This window comes from Cryptomeria japonica, chromosome 4, assembly GCF_030272615.1.
Source record: "Cryptomeria japonica chromosome 4, Sugi_1.0, whole genome shotgun sequence".
Taxonomy (NCBI): Eukaryota; Viridiplantae; Streptophyta; class Pinopsida; order Cupressales; family Cupressaceae; genus Cryptomeria; species Cryptomeria japonica.
In genome coordinates, this window is record NC_081408.1 from 139,131,396 (window position 1) to 139,154,217 (window position 22,822).

Here is a 22,822-nt window from a genome sequence, read left to right on the forward strand (position 1 = left end):
CTAATCATGATGCCAAGGGAGGACAACTCAAAAATAATTTCCCGCCTTCTTTGGTCGGAGATTGCATGTCAAGGAAAGGATTTAGCTATTAAATTCATCATGTATTTCTGCCTTAGGTATTTGAAAGCATTTAATCCTCAACAAACTGTTTTCCAAAATTAGTGGTTGCAATCTCATTATGAAGACTTTAATTATCCAACATAAATTTTGCCTATTGTTTAGCTTTTCTTTTTAGCAGAGGCTCTTTTAGTAGCCTTCCTTTCTATATTTTTCCTCACTTCTTTGAGTCGATACTATCGTTAGTTTAGCCAAAAAAGATGGAAGATATCTTCTAACTTAGCATCACATTTATTAGACAAAATGTTCTTTTCGTCCCTTACTTTGTTTAGTGTGTTTGTTGTCTTCCCCAAGCAATTACCATATTCATTTCATCCTTCGTCCTTCATCCATTCCATCTTTTTGTTTCTCCCCAGGGTTTGATTGTTCTTCCAGCTAGTTTCTTATTGTTTGCAAGTAAAGATTGAGAGCTAAGTAGATGGATACTCCAATTTGCCTTCACTATTCAAAAAGGCAAATGGTGCTTTTAAGAGAGATAAAAGAAAAGAGGATGTAGGAGGTTTTGACGAAGAATCACTTTGTTATTTCCAGAGCTGTTAAGATGATTTTAGGGGATCTCTTTTTTAGAACAATCCATAAATACAGGGTCTACACTGAAATTCATGCAATCTTTCTCGCCACCCTTCTCCATTTTGTGTTATTGAAGAAAAAAAGAGAGATTTTATGTAGAAAAGTGTTTAACGTTGACTTGTTGTGGGTCTATATCAAGTCCTCAAGAACATAGATGAAAAATTGACCATTCCTTTTTTGATTGATTTTAGCATGAGCATAAGAATGGAAAACAACTGCCAAGGTTCCCCATTTTGTATTTCGAGAATGAGTGAAGTTTCAAAGCTAGAATTTTTATGGTAGAAAGGAATGCCAACATTCTTTGGGCTCTATTCAAGCAGATAGAGATAGAGAATGATGATTGGATTAGAAAATTTCTCGGCTTGCATGGCTACTCAGAATTCACCTCAAACGAGCATTTGCTGGATTTGGAAGAAGATTTAAAGGAGAATTGGGCATGTCGAGCTGATGAACACGAGGATGTGATTGAATGCTTTCCCAAACCAAAGCAAAATGATTGGGACAAGCATGCTTGTGTCATTCTCAACGAAGTTGATCCTTCCCTCCTTCCAAGTTCTCCCTCCTCTACTGATTAACCATTTCCTTTGTCAATTTTCACTTTTTACCAAGTCAAGAGGCTTTAATCCCATTACTGTTAATAGTTTAATTTAATATTTTCTAGCATTTTATTATATTTATATTACTATTAAATATTCTCAACTATAGCTCTTTACTGATCCATCTATATATATATAATTTACCACTTCTTCATGGCTATGAGCTAATAGACAAAGTATTAGTGCTTTTTGCAAGAAAGAGGTTCCAAGTTCAAGCTCGCATTTCATCATCAAATATTCTATAAATTACCAAATTGGATGGTGTTTAAATAAATTTGATTGAAGACACAAGAAATCTCAAATGGACTATCATGCACATATCTTATGAATTATAGATAATATTTAAATAGGGTTTGGGGAACAAACTAGGTGACATTTAAATTTTGAGGGGACTAGAAAAGTATACGGAAAGTTAGAAGACAGTCACACACATAATGAACTGTGATTGATGGGTAAAGTTTAAGCAGTCACCTTTGCATTGAATTATGATTGTTGTGTGATGTTTAAATAGGCACAACAAGTCTAAAATCCCCGCACAAGTTAAATTGAATTAATTATAAATATTTTCGCTGAGATGAAGATCTAGAATCACTTCGAGTCTTGGATACATAAGTAATATTTCTTCTAAAAGTTAAAAAATTACTCTGCTTCCCATGGTACCAGGTTTTACCTAGAACATCTACAACCACAAGAGAGACATTTTCTACACCCAGACATGCAAAGCAAAGGGCAAGATAAGATCAATACCATCGACATTTGCATCGTCTATTCCCTCTCCACTTCCACTGTCATTTGAATTCCTAGCTCTGCTCCCTGTCCCACACATCACACTAAAAAAAATTTAAACACTTACCTCATGTTTCCATGTTGTTGTTTAAATTTAAGTAGTTACAATGTTCTTATGGAAAATTAAAATTATGAAAAAAAAGATAATTTAGAATCTTTTCTTATTGTTGTGGAGTAGCTATTATTTATAGGAGCAATGGAGACTGAGGATGTCTTCCACTCAGCAAGACTCGATCCTTGGTGGGCTCATTTGGTGCCATTCAACTTCACCAATAGACCAAGTTTCATATATTTAATTTTACTTCAAAAAATTTGATATATATGCTCTTCAAAATTGTCTCATACCTTTTTATTTTATATATAATTATTTTATTTTTATTTATATTTTTATTATATTTAGTTACGTTCTTTATTACTTAATTTTTTTACATTTTATTTTATCATTCTTTTGAAGTCGTAGAATTTATTTGGTATTTTATTTTATTATATTTTTTTGCGGTTGTCATTCAGTTTCTTGTTTTGACTACTTATCCAACAAATGGTTGAACAATGTTTGAAACTTTGGTAGATATTTTGAAAAAGAACTTTGTGTGGATTGAGAAAATTATTTAAAATCAAATTTGTACCTATAACCGATGAAAATATTTGTACAATTTCATTATTCACCAACCCAGAAACTTCGTGTGTGCAATCAGTTGATTCATTCTACATCAGTTACTATTATTGAGGCAGATGATGGCAACGGTTCTGTCAGCCATGAACATATTTTCCTGTGAGCTTCCAACTTTAGTAGGGACTACAACGATAGTACAATCCTTGTTTTTATTAGACTTCATTTTCACTGTCCAATCATTATAGCGTGGTTGCATTTGAAGTTAATCCAAGTGACTTTGTTTAATCTCAATTAGTTATGTCATATTTTTATCAATTAAAATATAACTTTTCGAGTCAATGTCAATATTTAATAGAAAAATTTGCAACGGCATGGAGTTTAAGATATAGAGGATTGCCTTGGATTGCAAAAAGTTTCACCTAAACTTGCTTTATAAGGAAACTCCATGGATTCATTCTTTGTTTTATAATAAATAGAGTATTGCCTTGGATTGCAAAAAGTTTCACCTAAACTTTCGCTCTTTGCTTTATAATAATTACACTGGAGATGTAGTGATCATAGAATAGAACATTTATGTTTAATTCATATTATAGGGAGTACAGATCTAGGAATCTTCAATAATAGACTTTAAGTTTCCACAATTCATGAGATAGAATCAGCTACTTTCGGAATAGACTGTTTGTAATTTTTTGCATCAACATTTCAGATCACACTCGATCATCAAGATGAATAGCTATAGCGCATGCAGAGTGAGAAATCCTCATGATGGATCATGGAGTGTGATCCGAAACATTCATGCAAAAATCTACACATAGTCTATTCGAAAGCAACTTATTCTATTTCAATCTTCAAACCAATCCAAAGTGAATTGTACCTCAAAACAAAAAAAACCCTTTATTAGAGTCCATCAATTGTCCATATGCACATGAAAATCCAACACCTAGAAACACCTAATAAACTAGATAGATAATAATGATCGTACAACTTAGTTACAGAATACCCATAACTCAATACACTAAAAAGTTAGGGTCAGAAAAGTGAATTGTGCTTCCACAATTTCAACTCTAAGATCAGGGATAGAACAAGATTTAGCTCGCAACCACTTGTCCCCAATATTCTCATTCCAGCTAACATGTTTGAGGGAGTTTAGTCCACAAACACTTCTAGGCAACCTCCTCAAATGATAACACTCTCTCATGTCAAACTCTTTCAATTTCTTGAGCTCACCTATTTCCTCTGGCAGTTTTTCCAAGCCCTTGCACAGTGAAATGTCTAGAAATTCCAGCTACCCAAGTTTTCCAATTGATGCCAGAAGCTCTTTGAGGCCTGGTAAAGCTGATAATCTTAACATTCTTAGAGAACACATATTTCCGAGATTATATGGAAAATTCTCAACGAGATGGCAGTTGGTAACAGACCATGTCTGAACAGAGGGCATATGACAGAGGGCAGGGGGCAACTCCTCCAAATCGCTGCAATGGTCCAGGCTAAATTCATGCAAATTGGAGTAATTGAATGTGGACATATTTACAAACCCTTCACATAAGCTTAGAGAAAGCTTGTCCAAGTTTTGTATTGCTTTGATCTGTTTGGGTGCTACCAACCTCTCCAAACGAACACTTCTGAGTTGAGGGAGTGAAGATAAGGCATCTAAACCTTTTATTGTGGCCCTCTCTGAACCCAAATTACATACTATCAAAACTTTGAGTTTTTTCATAGTTTTCAGGAATGGCGAAAGAAAGTATTTGCTTGCAGAAAAGTGTAACACCAGAGCCTCTGTCTCCACAAGTTGATACTATCGTTAGTTTAGCCAAAAAAGATGGAAGATATCTTCTAACTTAGCATCACATTTATTAGACAAAATGTTCTTTTCATCCCTTACTTTGTTTAGTGTGTTTGTTGTCTTCCCCAAGCAATTAGCATATTCATTTCATCCTTCATCCTTCATCCATTCCATCTTTTTGTTTCTCCCTAGGGTTTGATTGTTCTTCCAGCTAGTTTCTTATTGTTTGCAAGTAAAGATTGAGAGCGAAGTAGATGGATACTCCAATTTGCCTTCTCTCTTCAAAAAGGCAAATGGTGTTTTTAAGAGAGATAAAAGAAAAGAGGATGTAGGAGGTTTTGACGAAGAATCACTTTGTTAGTTCCAGAGTTGTTAAGATGATTTCGGGGGATCTCTTTTTTGGAACAAACCATAAATACAGGGTCTACACTGAAATTCATGCAGTCTTTCTTGCTACCCTTCTCCATTTTGTGTTATTGAACAAAAAAAGAGAGATTTTATGTAGAAAAGTGTTGAAGGTTGACTTGTTGGGGGTCTATATCAAGTCCTCAAGAACATAGATGAAAAATTGACCATTCCTTTTCTGATTGATTTTAGCATGAGCATAAGAATGGAAAACAACTGCCAAGGTTCCCCATTTTATATTTCGAGAATGAGTGAAGTTTCAAAGCTAGAATTTTTATGGTAGAAAGGAATGCCAACTTTCTTTGGGCTCTATTCAAGCAGACAGAGATAGAGAATGATGATTGGATTAGAAAATTTCTCGGCTTGCATGGCTACTCATAATTCACCTCAAACGAGTGTTTGCTGGATTGGGAAGAAGATTTAAAGGAGAATTGGGCATGTCGAGCTGATGAACCCGAGGATGTGATTGAATGCTTTCCCAAACCAAAGCAAAATGATTGGGACAAGCATGTTTGTGTTATTCTCAACGAATTTGATCCTTCCCTCCTTCCAAGTTCTCCCTCCTCTACTGATTAACCAGTTCCTTTGTCAATTTTCATTTTTTACCAAGTCAAGAGGCTTTAATCCCATTACTATTAATAGTTTAATTTAATATTTTCTAGCATTTTATTATATTTATATTACTATTAAATATTCTCAACTATAGCTCTTTACTGATCCATCTATATATATATATATATATATATATATATATATATATATATATATATATATAATTTACCACTTCTTCATGGCTATGAGCTAATAGACAAAGTATTAGTGCTTTTTGCAAGAAAGAGGTTCCAAGTTCAGGCTCACATTTCATCATCAAATATTCTATAAATTACCAAATTGGATGGTGTTTAAATAAATTTGATTGAAGACACAAGAAATCTCAACTGGACTATCATGCACATATCTTATGAATTATAGATAATATTTAAATAGGGTTTGGGGAACAAACTAGGTGACATTTAAATTTTGAGGAGACTAGAAAAGTATACGAAATGTTAGAAGACAGTCACACACATAATGAACTGTGATTGATGGGTAAAGTTTAAGCAGTCACCTTTGCATTAAATTATGATTGTTGTGTGATGTTTAAATAGGCACAACAAGTCTAAAATCCCCGCACAAGTTAAATTGAATTAATTATAAATATTTTCGCTGAGATGAAGATCTAGAATCACTTCGAGTCTTGGATACATAAGTAATATTTCTTCTAAAAGTTAAAAAATTACTCTGCTTCCCATGGTACCAGGTTTTACCTAGAACATCTACAACCACAAGAGAGACATTTTCTACACCCAGACATGCAAAGCAAAAGGCAAGATAAGATCAATACCATCGACATTTGCATCGTCTATTCCCTCTCCACTTCCACTGTCATTTGAATTCCTAGCTCTGCTCCCTGTCCCACACATCACACTAAAAAAAATTTAAACACTTACCTCATGTTTCCATGTTGTTGTTTAAATTTAAGCAGTTACAATGTTCTTATGGAAAATTAAAATTATGAAAAAAAAGATAATATAGAATCTTTTCTTATTGTTGTGGAGTAGCTATTGTTTATAGGAGCAATGGAGACTGAGGATGTCTTGCACTCAGCAAGACTCGATCCCTGGTGGGCTCATTTGGTGCCATTCAACTTCACCAATAGACCAAGTTTCATATATTTAATTTTACTTAAAAATATTTGATATATATGCTCTTCAAAATTGTCTCATACCTTTTTATTTTATATATAATTATTTTATTTTTATTTATATTTTTATTATATTTAGTTACGTACTTTATTACTTAATTTTTTTACATTTTATTTTATCATTCTTTTGAAGTCGTAGAATTTATTTGGTATTTTATTTTATTATATTTTTTTGCGGTTGTCATTCAGTTTCTTGTTTTGACTACTTATCCAACAAATGGTTGAACAATGTTTGAAACTTTGGTAGATATTTTGAAAAAGAACTTTGTGTGGATTGAGAAAATTATTTAAAATCAAATTTGTACCTATAACCGATGAAAATATCTGTACAATTTCATTATTCACCAACCCAGAAACTTCGTGTGTGCAATCAGTTGATTCATTCTACATCAGTTACTATTATTGAGGCAGATGATGGCAACGGTTCTGTTAGCCACGAACATATTTTCCTGTGAGCTTCCAACTTTAGTAGGGACTACGACTATAGTACAATCCTTGTTTTTATTAGACTTCATTTTCACTGTCCAATCATTATAGCGTGGTTGCATTTGAAGTTAATCCAAGTGACTTTGTTTAATCTCAATTAGTTATGTCATATTTTTATCAATTAAAATATAACTTTTCGAGTCAATGTCAATATTTAATAGAAAAATTTGCAACGGCATGGAGTTTAAAATATAGAGGATTGCCTTGGATTGCAAAAAGTTTCACCTAAACTTGCTTTATAAGGAAACTCCATGGATTCGTTCTTTGTTTTATAATAAATAGAGTATTGCCTTGGATTGCAAAAAGTTTCACCTAAACTTTCACTCTTTGCTTTATAATAATTACACTGGAGATGTAGCGATCATAGAATAGAACATTTATGTTTAATTCATATTATAGGGAGTACAGATTTAGGAATCTTCAATAATAGACATTAAGTTTCCACAATTCATGAGATAGAATCAGCTACTTTCAGAATAGACTGTATGTAATTTTTTGCATCAACGTTTCAGATCACACTCGATCATCAAGATGAATAGCTATAGAGCATGCAGAGTGAGAAATCCTCATGATGGATCATGGAGTGTGATCCGAAACATTCATGCAAAAAATTACACATAGTCTATTCGAAAGCAACTTATTCTATTTCAATCTTCAAACCAATCCAAAGTGAATTGTACTTCAAAACAAAAAAAACCCTTTAGTAGAGTCCATCAATTGTCCATGTGCACATGAAAATCCAACACCTAGAAACACCTAATAAACTAGACAGATAATAATGATCGTACAGCTTAGTTACAGAATACCCATAACTCAATACACTAAAAAGTTAGGGTCAGAAAAGTGAATTGTGCTTCCACAATTTCAACTCTAAGATCAGGGATAGAACAAGATTTAGGTCGCAACCACTTGTCTCCAATATTCTCATTGCAGCTAACATGTTTGAGGGAGTTTAGTCCACAAACACTTCTAGGCTACCTCCTCAAATGATAACACTCTCTCATGTCAAACTCTTTCAATTTCTTGAGCTCACCTATTTCCTCCGGGAGTTTTTCCAAGCCCTCGCACAGTGAAATGTCTAGAAATTCCACCTGCCCAAGTTTTCCAATTGATGCCGGAAGCTCTTTGAGGCCTGGTAATGCTGATAATCTTAACATTCTTAGAGAACACATATTTCCGAGATTATATGGCAAATTCTCAACCAGATGGCAGTTGGTAACAGACCATGTCTGAACAGAGGGCATATGACAGAGGGCAGGGGGCAACTCCTCCAAATCGCTGCAATGGTCCAGGCTAAATTCATGCACATTGGAGTAATTGAATGTGGACATATTTACAAACCCTTCACATAAGCTTAGAGAAAGCTTGTCCAAGTTTTGTATTGCTTTGATCTGTTTGGGTGCTACCAACCTCTCCAAACGAACACTTCTGAGTTGAGGGAGTGAAGATAAGGCATCTAGACCTTTTATTGTGGCCCTCTCTGAACCCAAATTACATACTATCAAAACTTTGAGTTTTTTCATAGTTTTCAGAAATGGCGGAAGAAAGTATTCGCTTGCAGAAAAGTGTAACACCAGAGCCTCTGTCTCCGCAAGTTTCATCGAATACCACTCGTTCTCAGCCATAGAACCTGCATAAGACAAATCACATATGCAATTGAATTAGAACATAAGAAATCTTAGTATTTGTTAATAGTTCACATAGCCTTCAAATTTTGCCACTAATTAAGTATTTGGGTGAAATATCCCACCTGTGTGAATAGAGACAATTTGAGCATTGAATTGTCTATCTCTAAGCAATTCCCATTCCCCTGGTAGGCAATGCTCCTTCCTGGGCATGAGTAATCTCTTTCTGTGGACTATACTGTCCTGGCATCCCAAATACAAGGCTAAGTCTCGCATCACATCATGCTGTGAAAAGAACAGCTCAGAGGCACATCCGTACGAGATTGTTGATTGGGTTCTGATAATTTCAACAACCAAGTCAGCCCAATGTTCTAAAAAATGAAAACAGGAAATTTATATGCAAGGAAAGACATTTACCCTTGATTGCTTATTAGATTCAAGAGATTTCTTCTTGCAAGTTCCAGTAATATAGTATAGGCATCCTGCCACTCCATCTTCCGAACATAAACCCAAATGTTGAGCAGTGCATCGGCACAACTTTTCTTGTCCTCTGGAAATGAGGCGAAGTCTAAAAAGCATTCTCTCCAAACATCATCCAAGCAATCAATACTGGTCTCCAAGCGTCTAAAAAGCCCTTCGCTGTGATATGGGGATATTGATTCTCCCAGGGAAAGTTTTTGCTTTGCATTCTCCCAGGCCACATGAGGTTCCCCGTACAAAGAACTTCCGACCACTTTAAGAGCAAGAGGTAAACCCTTGCATTCGGCTTGCACCTGTCATTTACAATAGCGATATTTTCATGAATGTTCAGGGAAGGCCAGTAAGATCTAAAAGCAACGAAATTGTATTATACAATTTGAGCTATTACTTTTGTGGATTAAGTACTTCTTCAACTTCAAAGTACTTTAAGTACCAGAACAATGAGAACACCCAATAATTGCAATATACCAAAGCAAAACGTCAAATAACCTCATAATTTCCTTTCACTTATATTATTTTTATTTGATTTGATAAGAAGCTTTAGTTTTATTCACATTTGGTAAGAAAAGACTATACCTCTATGACTAGATTTGCATCTGCCGTAATTGGAATTGATGTCTGTCCAAATGCTGACAAGCAGAAAAGTGAGAGAGCATCCTCTTTGTTCAACAATGGCAATTGATACAGCCGAGTATAGGGGTTTCTAGGGACGATAGAACCGTTTCTAGTTGTGACAAGGATTTTGTACCCCGGAGATTCAAATAGTAATTTGTCCAAATTAGCTCTGGACCAAACATCATCTAGCACCACCAGAGTTGGCTTAGATTGCTTTAAAAGCCGTTGCTGAAGCTGTATATGTGCATCTTCCACACTCTGAAACTCAGGTACATTCCTCCCAAAGATCTTCTCCCATATTGTCTCTAAAATTCCCTTCAGATTTGGGGATTGTGAAACAGTGATGAAAACTATATTTCTGAAACAACCTGATGTCCACAAAAACAATTGGGTTATTAGTAAATTGCAAAAGAACAACAAAATCCTTAAGCTGGAAAAATCATCAGAAAAATGATGGAAAACAAATGTCACCTTTGATATGGGGATCATCACATAAAGCCAAGGCCAAAGTCGTTTTCCCACCACCGCCCATGCAATGAACACCAACAACGGAGACGTCGTTCTGGAACAAAAGCTCTTTCAAATCCCCTATTGTTTTCTCAGGCAAAGTATTATGAAAAGAATATTGGTTAGCCTCTCCATTTCCAATTCTAGCCATAGATTAACAAATTCTCTACAAACCTTTTGAAATTTCAGACTTGTTTTTTGAAATTTCACTACCTAAGTTCGCTAATTCTTAAAAATTGCAAGCTTATAATTTCACTGATCGATGAGTTCAGAAGCAGAGCTTGTGGTATTTATAGAGAGTGATAGGCATGATAATTTGGACACCTTCTGGGAAGCATGATAATTTGGACACCTTCTGGGAAGCAGAAGCATGATAATTTGGACACCTTATGGGAAGCATGATAATTTGGACATTTGTTTTCTTCAAACAGACGATTGATTATTCTCGAATCTTTCGGTCTAATTACGTAAATGAAGTTCGACGTAAATTCCCTTTTAATGCGGGGAAAGCAACCGTAGTGCTTTCTATGTTGGAAAATGATTGAAAAAATGGTTAGGAATTCAAACTTCGAACTACTTCATTCTTAAGGAGTTTCGTCGATATACACGAGTTTCTCCTTATTCATCTCAGAGATCTGTTTCAATTTTGAGGAAACCTTAATTTAACTTTATTCTTCTTTAAGCTTCATTAATTTTTAAAATTTGAATTCATGGACTTCTTTATTGATTTAATTTTATTCTTTTAAAAGCTTCGTTAATCTTTACATTTTTGACGTATGGACCTTTTCATTGATCAGGAAGATATGTTCTAATAAATTTATTTGGATTGTTTTTATCAACCTTCATGACTTTATCACAAGTGTTATATTTGATTGATTTTTAATTTTATTTTTATGGACGCTATAATTTCAAATTAATTTATATTTTTGTAATAAATTCGTTATAAATTATGAGAGTTTCGTCATAAGAAGTAGAAATTATGTTCTTAAACTCATGATGAATTGTATTATAAAGTGTTTATAATCTATAACAATGATAAAATAAGTGTAATAAATCTCAACGTGTGAAGAGATAAGGGTAAATCAACACATTCAAATTGAGGTACCAAGAAATGATTGTGTTTATTTATATCACTTGCATAGTTTATATTAATGTTTCAATGGATTACTTATGATTTATATAATGACAGAGTGATTACCAATTTAACGTATAAGAAACCAATAATGATAACACACAAGAACATCTAAATCATACAATTCAATGCCTTCTCTATTATATTTGTAAAATTACACATCTCCATAAACCATTTCACATCATAAAGTGTGAGCACAAAAGTCATCCAAAAGTTTCTTCATAAGTCCCCCTCTTAAGAGTCTCCATACAATAGTGTGTCTATATATTGAGAGAGAGAGAGAGAGTACCAATTTAACATATAAGAGACCAATAATGATAACACATAAGAATATCTAAATCGTACAATTCAATGCCTTCTCTATTATATTTGTAAATTTATACAGCTCCATAAACCATTTCATATAGAATATGAACACAAAAGTCATCCAAAAGTCTCTTCATAAGTGCCCCTCGTAAGAGTCCCCTTACAACAGTGTGTGTGTGTGTGTGGATATATATATATATATATATATATATATATATATATACATATACATATAGATATATATATATATATATGTATACAATATATATATATCTATATGTATACATATATACATATATATATATATATATATATATATATATATATGTATATGTATGTATATATATATATATATGTATATGTATATATATATATATGTATGTATGTATGTATGTATGTATGTATACATACATCTATGTGTGTGTATAGAGAGAGAGAGAGAGAGTCATAAATTGTATCCTCATAAAATTTCATGCTCACTTGGGCCTCACTTTAGTGTTTTTGCCTTGTATGCTCTAATTAATACTGGACTATGCTCAAACCAATGCTAAATATATGGTTTCTACACTTTGTTTTGACTTCCTAACCTTTGTCTAGTCCAAAAGGATTGGACTAGGGCTTTAGGCACCAGAGTCCAAGCCAAATGGGCTCAAATACAAACCCTCTAACCATCAAAAAATTTTGATCGAGAAACAAAATTTCATATTGGTCTTCTTTATAATTCTCAACATGTTTCATGAAGATGGGTATAAAATAAATCCTTATCCCCTCATTTGAAATGTCTCTCAATTAAAATTCCTCAAGAGCAATTTAATTTATATTAGGAAAACAATCAAGCATCATTAAGGCAGTGACAAAGAGATCAAGTATTCAAATTTTGAAGCATTCAAGATGATATCCATGATCAAATTTATGTGAAGACATTTATAAGTTCTACATAGAAACATCAACCTTTTTATGAAGACTTCAAGGAAAAGGAGATTCATAAAGGAAGGTATAATAATTTAAATTTCTAGATCTAGTCTCTAGCTTTGCAGGGGAAAATCCTCTTTTTTATTTCATTCATCATTATAGAGTTAGTCACAAACATGACCTAGACAAACCAATATAAACCCATCAACATTTTTCCTCTCTTGTGTGTGTAAGTTACAGGTTCGGCAAAACCCGAATATAGGTCTAGGCAATGTAGACTAAGACAAGGAGGACTATATTTTAAAAAAGTAGAAAACCCTAGATAGTGGTAGTCATTGAAAAGTTTTCAAGAATTTTTTTATGAAACTTTAAGAGAATATTTAGAGAAACATTATGATCTTAAATCTTTTATCAATATCTGCATCTAACACCTGTACGACTAAGTCACCTAGCCCCATAGACCGAAACTTTTGGGCTCAAATTGCAGATAAGGGTTCCTCTCTGACTCTCATTTCCAAATCTATACTCAAAGTGTTTATATTTGATTTGTATTTGTATCATCTCCTTTCTTGGAGCTAAAGTGAATGTACCCATATTATCTCCTTCCTCTAAGCCTTCTTCTTCTACTTCTCTATCTTCTTTTTCTTCTTCCTCCTCTTCCTTTTCTTCTTTATTTTATTCTTCCTCTTTTGTCTTCTATTCATTTTCTTCCTCCTATTCGTATACTTCTTCTTTAGGATCCCATAGATGTAAGAAAGATTGTTCTAGTTTATCAAAAAAAGTAAAGTACTCATCCAATGGTCCATACCCTTGTCTGGCTTCACCTCTTACACACAAGTAAAAACATAATTTTCATGCTAGATATTTACCATCAACTCTTTTATATTTGTACCACTATTATAATGCAACTCAACTTTTGTCAAAATTAGGAACTTCCATTAACACTAGGGTTTAAGAAAAAATGCTTTCAATAGATAACCTTTCTATCAAATTCAATTGACCCATCTTTTATATGACCAATACACGATGTGAATGGATTCAAATTAAAAACTAAAATTAATATACCCAAGATGAATTTTGATGAGCTTTTTCAAAAATGTAAAAAATTCAAAAAAATAACCTTGATTTTATGGTCTAGAAGGTAAATTTATCAAAATCATAAAAGTGCAATAACTTGCAATATAATGATGATAGAGACTAGATTTTTCGACTATAGTTTCCCTATATGATCTTCAAACATCAATTAGAAATTCTAATAAATTCAAAAACTAAGTTTTTGTCCACCTTTCCCAAAATCATAGCTTTAATATCACTTGTTATAAACTACCTTGCACAAGAGAACATAATATGAAATATGCTACAAATAATTGATAATAATATGCCACATTAAGGAGGTCCTTCAATAGTCTTCAACGAGAATGCAATAATCAATATGATGAGAATAACCAACCTTAATCCTATATATATGATTATGTCGAGGATATCACTCAGGCCAACTTAAATAACACTATATAGGCTCTAAGATGACCTAAATAATTAAAGAACAATATAATATAGATAATATAGCTTAATTAAGAGTTAAGGTAGCCACAAGTTGACTACCCATAACCCAATACACACTACAAGCTTAGGGGCATATCAATTTTAGATTAAATCTATGACAAAAATTATACCCATTATGAACTAGGAACAAAGTTTCCTTAATCTAAGAATGGTTTGTAGATTTCATGATAAGTAAAAATGATTTATTTTAATGGCATTATAACCATATTATACTAACCATATTTTAATGTTGTGAATCGATGCCTTTGAATCCACCAAGCTAGGTTGGTTAGCTACTTATAGAAATCTATGCAATGGGGGATACACCCCTAGTGTACTATGGGATATATTGAATCCTCTTCCTAATTGTTAGTTGGTACAATTAGCCAAATTAAGTTGAGGATGGACCCCTAATATAATATGATATGCATCACATCCTCTTCCTAGCTGCCCATTGGCATAGAAAGACGAGGAAAAGAGTGGGACCCATGGTGTATAGTGTAATGCACATATATTCCTTTTCTATTTGAGATGCACTATAGGTTAGTGTTAGTTAGCTACCCTTCTGTTTGAGCTTTTCACTATTATACTACTTATGTGTGTATAAACCACTCACTATGTATTTCTAATGAATGCTAGAGCTAGTCACTATATTATGTGATGTATGTTAGAACTACTCATTGTGTATATGTGATGTATGTTAGAGTCATTCCCCAAGTGTGAATATTTGATGTATGCTAGAGTCAATCATTATGAGAATTTGAAGATTATGAAATGATATGACCTAGATATGTATTTGATAGATTTGTATAGTACTGATTGATAATGTTTAGTATGGCACCGACACTTGATGAAAAATAAATATCATTCTATTATAATTAGACTAAGTTAATAGCTTACAACTAATGAATATTCATGGTTTAAAGTAAGATTAGAGATCTCATGTAAGAGAAGAGAATGAACTCCCTTTATTATTGATGTGAAGATTATGAAGCATTTTTTTTTCCAAAGGAAATATGTAGGTAGGATCATCATGAATGAACCCATCAAGGTTTAGGTCTAGGTCTAGTGATATCCATAATCTTGAGAACTTTCCACTTCGTATAAGCATATAAGTCATGATATTGAGTTGACAACACCAAGGTGAATGGAGAAGTTATGATGTCAACACTTCTAAGCTAGAGGGAGAATACTTAGTCAATTGAATTGATAATCATTGTTAAGTGAATTAAAAAAATATCATGAGTGAAATATAGTCCAAAAGGCTTGAAAACTATGAGAAGAGTATGTATTGAATTTGAATAAGCAAGGGGTTTCATCACAACTATCCTTCCAAATATATGTCGATTTGTTGCATTCACTATTCATAACATTTAATTAGAGTAATAGGTTTGGCTGCATTGTAGCTTTGTTGTACAATTTTTTAAATTTACTCATTGCTTAGTCAAGAAAGTCATTCACCTTTTTCAATTTATTACCAATCATAATATAGTAGTTGATTTAGTCACCTCTGTAAATGTATTATCAATAACAATATGGTAATCAAGTTTATGGAACAACAAAAATATTTTTTTTGTAAAGTAGGTCATCTATGTTACTAGAAACATGATGGAAAGTATTTGTTGTGCATTTTAATGGATGAAACAACGTTTCCATCATGAACAATCATTTCTAAGGCTACCGTCATATTTATGTAAGTTGAAAAAGAATCGATATTTTGTATTCATTTTTTCTTACATTTTCCTTGAACTGCATTTCGTTTTTGGCTTCTGAATTGCACTAAGTTTCACCTAAACTCGCTTTATCAGGCTTGTCTTGAGAAACTCCACATTCGCTCTTTGCTTTAAAATAATTTGAGCTAAAACTCCAGGTTCGGCTTGCACCTGTCATTCACAATAGCGATATTTTTATTAATGTCTAAGGAAGCCCTCTATGATCTAAAAGCAACGAGATTGTATTATACAATTTGAGCTATAACTTTTGTGGATTACAAAGTACTTAAAAGTACCAGAACAATGAGAACAGACAATAATTGCAATGTACCAAAGCAAAAACCCAAGTAAGCTCATAATTTCCTTTCACTTATGTTGTTCTCATTTGATTTGACATTAGGCTTTTGGTTTATTAACATCTATTGTTTTCACGGTAAGAGAAACTATACCTCTGTGACTAGATTTGCATCTGCCGTACTTGGAATTGATGTCTGTCCAAATGCCGATAAGCAGAAAAAAGAGAGAGAATCCTCTTTGTTTAACAATGGCCATTGATACAGCCGAGTAGATGCGTTTCTGGGGATGGTAGAAGTATCTCTGGTTGTGATGAGGGTTTTGTATCCTGGAGCTTCAAATAGTAATATTTCCAAATCAGCTCTGGACCAAACATCATCCAACACCACCAAAGTTGGTTTAGACTGCCTTAAAAACCGCTGCTGAAGCTCCATACGTGCATCTTCCACATTCTGAAACTCAGCTACATTCTTCCCAAAGATCTTCTCCCATAAAATCTTTAAAATTCCCTTCAGATTTGGGGATTGTGAAACAGTGATGAAAACTATATTTGCGAAACAACCTGATGTCCACAAAAACAATTGTGTTCTTAGTAAGCTGCAAAACAACCACAAAATCCTTAAGCTGGGGAAATCAGCAGAAGAATGATGGATAAAATATGTCACCTTTGATGTGGGGATCATCACATAAAGCCAAGGCCAAAGTCGTTTTGTCACCACCGCCCATACCATGCACACCAATAACGGTGACGTCTCAATGGAACAAAAGCTCCTTCAAATCTTCTATTGATTTCTCAAGCAAAGTATTATGCATACCAAGCAAGGTCGGGGGATACGAGATCACTAGACGAGAGTCACACGGCAAGAAAACGGATCCATAAAACAAAACTATTCATAAAAAAAAACCTCCTCAAGTAGCCAAAGTAGTGGCAGCTGAGGGGGGAGGATCTTGATCATCTTTCCTGCCCCATACATCAGTGGTGCCAGGGGTCGAGTCCGGCATGGACCCCCTGTCTCCATTTTTCTCTTCTCCTTCCTCCCTCCTGGGAGGTGAAATAGCTAGAGCCATGTGAGCAAATTTAGAGGTGGTGACCACAAACCACCCAAAATCATCACCGATAGCACACTAGTACATTCGGAGCTAATTTCTGACGGTTGATTGTCGGAATTGCAACAAATCTTTGTCGGAGTGTCGACAAAAGTAGCCATCGAAAACTCATCGTCGGATTTGTCGACGATGCCCTTGACTGTCAGAAATACAACAATCCCATGGACTCTGCCGATGGTGGGCATGATCGCTTTTTTAGTTAAAAAAGTCGTCAGACATGCAGCATCCCCATCGGATGCTTCAATAGATTTCTTTGCAAATTCGACGGCAATTTGGAACTTCACACTGACGGTGATGTTGTTTGTCCGACGCTTGTGTCATCGGTCCATTCGGAGGCATTGACAACTGTCCGATTATGAAGTGCTATCACACGTACAACATCCTTATTGGATGTTTGTGTAGTTTGAGTCGGAAGTGCGACTCCAGAACCTTTTCACCGACGAGAACGTTGTATGTCTGCTGATTTCATCATCAATGGAAAGCTTGGTATTCGTCGTAATTCCGACGATGATAATATTTTTATCAAAAAAATTTTATTATTATCTAGTCATTGATATGTACAGCGAATGATATTCTATCCCCACCACCTAACAGTAGGGGGCATAGGTTTGAGGCTAATATGAGGCGCACTGGTTTCAAGCTAATATGATCAAGTGCACCATGGTTGAGATGGTCCAGCTCCCTAGTCTCACTCTAAGACTAAGCTCATGCCATATCTAAATGAAAGACATCTCAAATACATCGTCGGTGGAAAGCTACAAAATACCATTTTCATACAAAAGCAAGACATACACAATTGGGCACAATCACCAAGAGAATGGTAAAAAGTGTGTTTGAGATCATTGTCCTAATTGTGGTGTGGTCACCAAGAGATCACCATAAATTTGTCAACCTTTCTTTCATTTAAACCAAGTAAACCTTTATGGATATGCATATGCATACATATGCATATGCATATACATATGTATATGTATATGTATATGCATACATATGCATATGCATATACATATGTATATGTATATGTATATGCATATGTATATAGTTTTGTGTATTCATTAAAGATTTTCATTTAATTTTGAGCATTTTGTGGATGGTATAATCAAGAAACATATCATCACCCTCACCAATTATGCTCAACTGATTTAAGTACAATCATTTGATTGTTAATAATTTCTAAATTAAGGGAGTACTTTTCAAAATACATATCCATATGCATATGCATATACATATACATAAAGGTTTACTTGGTTTAAATGAAGGGAAGGTTGACAAATTTCTCCATGTAGTTTTACCTGACTCTAGAATTAGTCAGTTGTTTAAAACAACTCATAACCATTGTAGCAAAATTCACACTAATAATATATTTCCTAACAATTTTTATCCATGAATGATATCTGGGTTTACAATCTCAAATTCAGTACATGCAATATCATTAGAACTCAGACATCAATAAACTTGTTTCAAATCAGAAACACTGTGATTTGAATTGCAAGCAAACTATTTAATGTAATGCTTGTTGTTTGTATTTTGGAAAAAAGGGTTGGCTATAGAATTTTGCAGAGCATACTATTTGAGTAATTTACATGTCAAGTGTTTGTTATAATGTCTGAAAACTAAATCACAAAAAAGTGAAAAAAAAAATTGGTTAGCAAATCAGGGGTGCACTTTACATTCTTGTTGTTATCCAATTCTCTTAGCTCTGTTTCTTTCTTCAGATTTGGGGTCTAGAGCTCCTCCCTAAGCAAAGATTGTTGGTTTTGTCTCCCCTCCTTTGGCTAGAGAGTTTCTTGCTATCTCTGGTAGTTTGCCCTCAAAGTTCAGCTTCTTTATTGGTCAGACTGCTATTTTCCCTACCTTCTTTTCCAAGTTCTCCTCCTCTTGTTTCCAATATTTTTCCTTTGCCTTCTACTCAATGGCCCTTGGTTGTGCCTTCATGCCCTCTTAATGTCTTCACTGGGTTCCTGTTTCCTTCAAATGATGGCTTCTCTATGTTATGCAATATCCATCTTGGATCTTGCAACATCAAATTCTGGCATGGTTGATGTTGATGCGAGTGATTGGACAATTATTTTTTATCTCATTTTTTCTTTGAGTAAGAAGATCCTTCTCAAGCAGTTTGGTGCTGTCAAAAGATAAATAAGTTGTCAAGAAAGATAAGGGCTAAAAAGAATCTTTAGATTAATGTTTTTGACTGTGTTGGATATTGTTGATGTAGTTTTTCATTGATTTTCTTCAGTTATTCTTCACCAATAGCCTATTTATAACAACATTATCTCTTTGGAAGTGGGTCCTCTCTAGAACCTACAACCAATCTATCAAAAGAAAATACATATTGGAACATGCCATCATAGAAATATGTCATTTTTATATGTAAAACTAGAATGTTCAGGTTTTCTTGAAAACAATCAAATTGAAATTCTCATCTTGGTCTTACAAGTATTAGGGGCCTTACCTAGCAGGATGCTCCTCACAAGGATGATTGTATGTTGTCCAGACTGGCTCGCCCTGGAAAAGCCTCAGGATCTATGATAAAAGTCAAAGAAACAATAATAGTATCCTCTAGTTCATATAAGAAATGATTTATAGTGAGTGTCCTTGAGATAAAAGAGCATTTACATTAATGTAGTTGTTTGTGTCGAGGGTAGATCGATGATAGATTCCTCCTGGGAGGATAATCATATCCCCCTTCTTAACCCATATTTGTATCCATCGATCCTCTTTATCCCTTACATCAAAGGAGCCTATAACAAAAGAAACATAAAACTCAAGCGTCGGTATATGTCATTGTCAACTCCTATTTTATGAATTCTTTCAAATTTGTCTTTGCTAGAGTTAGCTTGCTAATAGGCTATTGCTATATACTAAGAATTAAATTGCTGAAATTCCATGACTTTGACCATAAAGACACATAGACTGGGTTCAAGTAATCTATACGAGAATTAAAGGACAATGAAAACTTTTCCATTATCTGTAATAGATAGCAAGAAAGAAAGACTATTATCTATGTAACATCTATTTGACAATTTCGGATTCATAACTTTACGTATAAACATATACAACCATGGTATATTGAAAAATGACATAAAAATCCATTTCATGTAATCAATAATTTTGTACAAAGGGGAGGATGCTAATCATGTCACCCTAAATATTCACAAACAAATATTGAAGGAATGCTGACAATGAATATGATAAAATAATGCTTGGTTTAGAGGATATAGCTAATTCACCCCTCAATTTAAAAGAAATATCAAGTTAAATTTAGTACTTCTTTTAAGTTGATCACGTTATGATGTAGCACATTAATCAATACTACAACACTACCACTGGAAAAAGGCAACAATTTGTCAAAAAGAAATAGTAATAAATGATAGGGATACAAACTGTGCTGAAATGGTTTTGTAATATTTACTTCTTTTAATATAAATCCAACTTTTATTTAGCAAAAAAATATATTGATGAGTAAAATGATTAAAAAAATAGAGTTTTTTCTATATATTGAACATGGAAGTTTTAATGATGGTGTTTTGAGATGGATAATTGGAATCCCACTATTTTCCCTAGATTGTTTTAACCAAAATTTTGGACATGATTCCATTTAGTTTGCACTCCATGGTTCACAGGTTATTAGGATTAATGGTTATGTTTCCATGGTGTTTGGATCCAAGCAAAACAAGTTCAATGAATCAATAAATGTATTTTACTCGATACAAAATGTTTGTAGATAGATATGGTATACGACATACATGGTGCATGACAGATCACAAGTTCTTTGATGATTGATTGACAAGAAATGGCAAATCTACTAACAAGTTTCTTCTTGTTCTTAATGGTCCACAAGTTTACTGTTTGCAGATTACATTTCATAGTCACAGGTTGATGGATCACATAGATCATTAATTATAGATTATTTCAAGTTGTTCATGGTTTATCGTCACCTAGTTTCTTACCTAATTTTGCATTGTTTTCTACTTTATTTCCTAGCATTCATCTGCACTTGAGTCATTCCTATGTTGCTTTAGATATGTTGTTCATGATTTATCCTCAGCGTCCATGGTTAGTACCAATTTTGCATTTGACTCAACATAATTCCTAGTTGTGTATTGTACTTCACACATCACACAAAAAGGGTTATTTTAGAAATTAGGATACAATATAGTATTTTACGGTACTAATATCTAGGTCATTAAACTTTCACATATTGATGTATCACAGATAGTTATTTTATAATTCGATGTGTGCTTAATGTACCTACTTTATGGAGTGATTACATATTTGTTTGATTGGAGAAAATTAACCAGTCCAATTTGTAGGCTAGGGTTGTTATATTGATGGTAATAGGGTTTGGTACATACATTGAATTAGAAACGTCTTTTATTGATTAATATAGAATCTAAAGATATTCTTTTATGAATTTTGTTGTCTTATTTAAAAAGTCATACCAAGACATATGTACTGGAACCAGTGTTCCACAAGGACATTTTCTCCCCCAAAATTGTTTGTTTTTTAAATGAGGACACCTTCAGAATACAAGGACTTGGATGGGATATCCCCCTACCGCCCCAATGCAATCTAATGCCATCATCTTTGAGACATCTCTAGGACATCCTTGAGATGTTTGAGGGACTCCCAAGAGCCTCTTGACCATCTCAGGGACATCCAAGCATCTCCCATGGCGAAACAACCCATAAGTGATTTAAAAAAAATTAGAACTTTTTTTCAAACTCCATGCCCAAGGTCAAACCCTCACAGCCTATGGGTCCTACCCAAACCCCACCAACTTTATAAAACTGCCTTCTATTTTTGTTTCAACTCACAAAAACAAAGATCAAGAAGCTGACAACTGTGAATGTGAGAGTGAGAGTTGCAGGTGCCAAGTGAAAAAGTGAGAGTGTAGAGCAAGAGGGTTGAGGAGAAGTAAGAAGAGAAGTGATGCTAAGTTGCCAATTTGTAATGGTCTACCCCTGTTTTGAAACAAATTTCTTTTGTACCTTTTCAACTATGCTTCTTGACAAACAGTTTACTTGAATGCTCTATTGCTAATTTTCAATTTGTCTTTCTTGATTTTGTGAATGCCAATGTTTGTTTGTTGATACTTTTGAGATGGCATTTTGGCAAACAACATGCATGCACTGAAAGGGTTTCAATTAGGAATTGATATTGATAGTGCAGATATCACTTCATAATAATCAAGATTTGCATTCACTGAAATGATTTTAATCAACTAAAGAGCAATAATCATGACTTACAAATAATTAAAAAACTTACAAGGATGAGGCATATTCACAACTTACCCAGGTGCTAGGTGAAAAAGTGAGAGTGTAGAGCAAGAGGGTTTAGGAGAAGTAAGAAGAGAAGTGATGCCAAGTTGCCAATTTATAATGGTCTACCCCTGTTTTGAAACCAATTTCTTTTGCATCTTTTCAACTATGCTTCTTGACAAACAGTTTACTTGAATGCTCTACTACTAATTTTCAGTTTGTCTTTCTT

At 33.8% G+C, this 22,822-nt stretch overlaps 3 protein-coding genes across 3 annotated transcripts; all 3 read right to left on the reverse strand.

The window, feature by feature from the left end:
- Nucleotides 1-3,967: 3,967 nt before the first annotated feature.
- LOC131874953 (probable disease resistance protein At4g33300) lies at nucleotides 3,968-8,938 on the reverse strand. Its single transcript, XM_059218918.1, has 4 exons — nucleotides 8,851-8,938; nucleotides 8,134-8,730; nucleotides 6,255-6,320; nucleotides 3,968-4,356 (listed from the first exon to the last, which is right to left on the reverse strand). The coding sequence occupies exons 1-4, from the start codon at nucleotides 8,936-8,938 to the stop codon at nucleotides 3,968-3,970; spliced, it is 1,140 nt and encodes a 379-aa protein (XP_059074901.1).
- Nucleotides 8,939-9,138: 200 nt separating this feature from the next.
- On the reverse strand, nucleotides 9,139-10,352 carry LOC131046664 (probable disease resistance protein At4g33300). The gene is made up of 3 exons (XM_059218654.1): nucleotides 10,292-10,352; nucleotides 9,782-10,188; nucleotides 9,139-9,498 (listed from the first exon to the last, which is right to left on the reverse strand). Exons 1-3 carry the CDS (start codon nucleotides 10,350-10,352, stop codon nucleotides 9,139-9,141), a joined length of 828 nt encoding a protein of 275 aa, XP_059074637.1.
- Nucleotides 10,353-16,009: 5,657 nt separating this feature from the next.
- LOC131874954 (putative disease resistance protein At5g47280) lies at nucleotides 16,010-16,951 on the reverse strand. The gene is made up of 3 exons (XM_059218919.1): nucleotides 16,891-16,951; nucleotides 16,381-16,787; nucleotides 16,010-16,102 (listed from the first exon to the last, which is right to left on the reverse strand). The coding sequence occupies exons 1-3, from the start codon at nucleotides 16,949-16,951 to the stop codon at nucleotides 16,010-16,012; spliced, it is 561 nt and encodes a 186-aa protein (XP_059074902.1).
- Between the last annotated feature and the right edge of the window lie 5,871 nt (nucleotides 16,952-22,822).

Bases quoted from the DNA above. Each gene is read 5' to 3' on its own strand.
- LOC131874953 (XM_059218918.1), bottom strand. From the start codon at position 8,938: ATGCCCAGGAAGGAGCATTGCCTACCAGGGGAATGGGAATTGCTTAGA. The intron at 6,321-8,133 runs GTGAGCTCAAGA...TGTGTGGGACAG, and splicing joins AAAACTCCCGGAGGAAATAG to GGAGCAGAGCTAGGAATTCA. The intron at 4,357-6,254 runs GTATTGATCTTA...ATTTGGGTTCAG, and splicing joins AGACGATGCAAATGTCGATG to AGAGGGCCACAATAAAAGGT.
- LOC131046664 (XM_059218654.1), bottom strand. From the start codon at position 10,352: ATGGGCGGTGGTGGGAAAACGACTTTGGCCTTGGCTTTATGTGATGAT. The intron at 10,189-10,291 runs GTGACATTTGTT...TGTGGACATCAG, and splicing joins TGATGATCCCCATATCAAAG to GTTGTTTCAGAAATATAGTT. The intron at 9,499-9,781 runs GTATAGTCTTTT...TGTAAATGACAG, and splicing joins ATGCAAATCTAGTCATAGAG to GTGCAAGCCGAATGCAAGGG.
- LOC131874954 (XM_059218919.1), bottom strand. From the start codon at position 16,951: ATGGGCGGTGGTGACAAAACGACTTTGGCCTTGGCTTTATGTGATGAT. The intron at 16,788-16,890 runs GTGACATATTTT...TGTGGACATCAG, and splicing joins TGATGATCCCCACATCAAAG to GTTGTTTCGCAAATATAGTT. The intron at 16,103-16,380 runs GTATAGTTTCTC...TGTGAATGACAG, and splicing joins ATGCAAATCTAGTCACAGAG to GTGCAAGCCGAACCTGGAGT.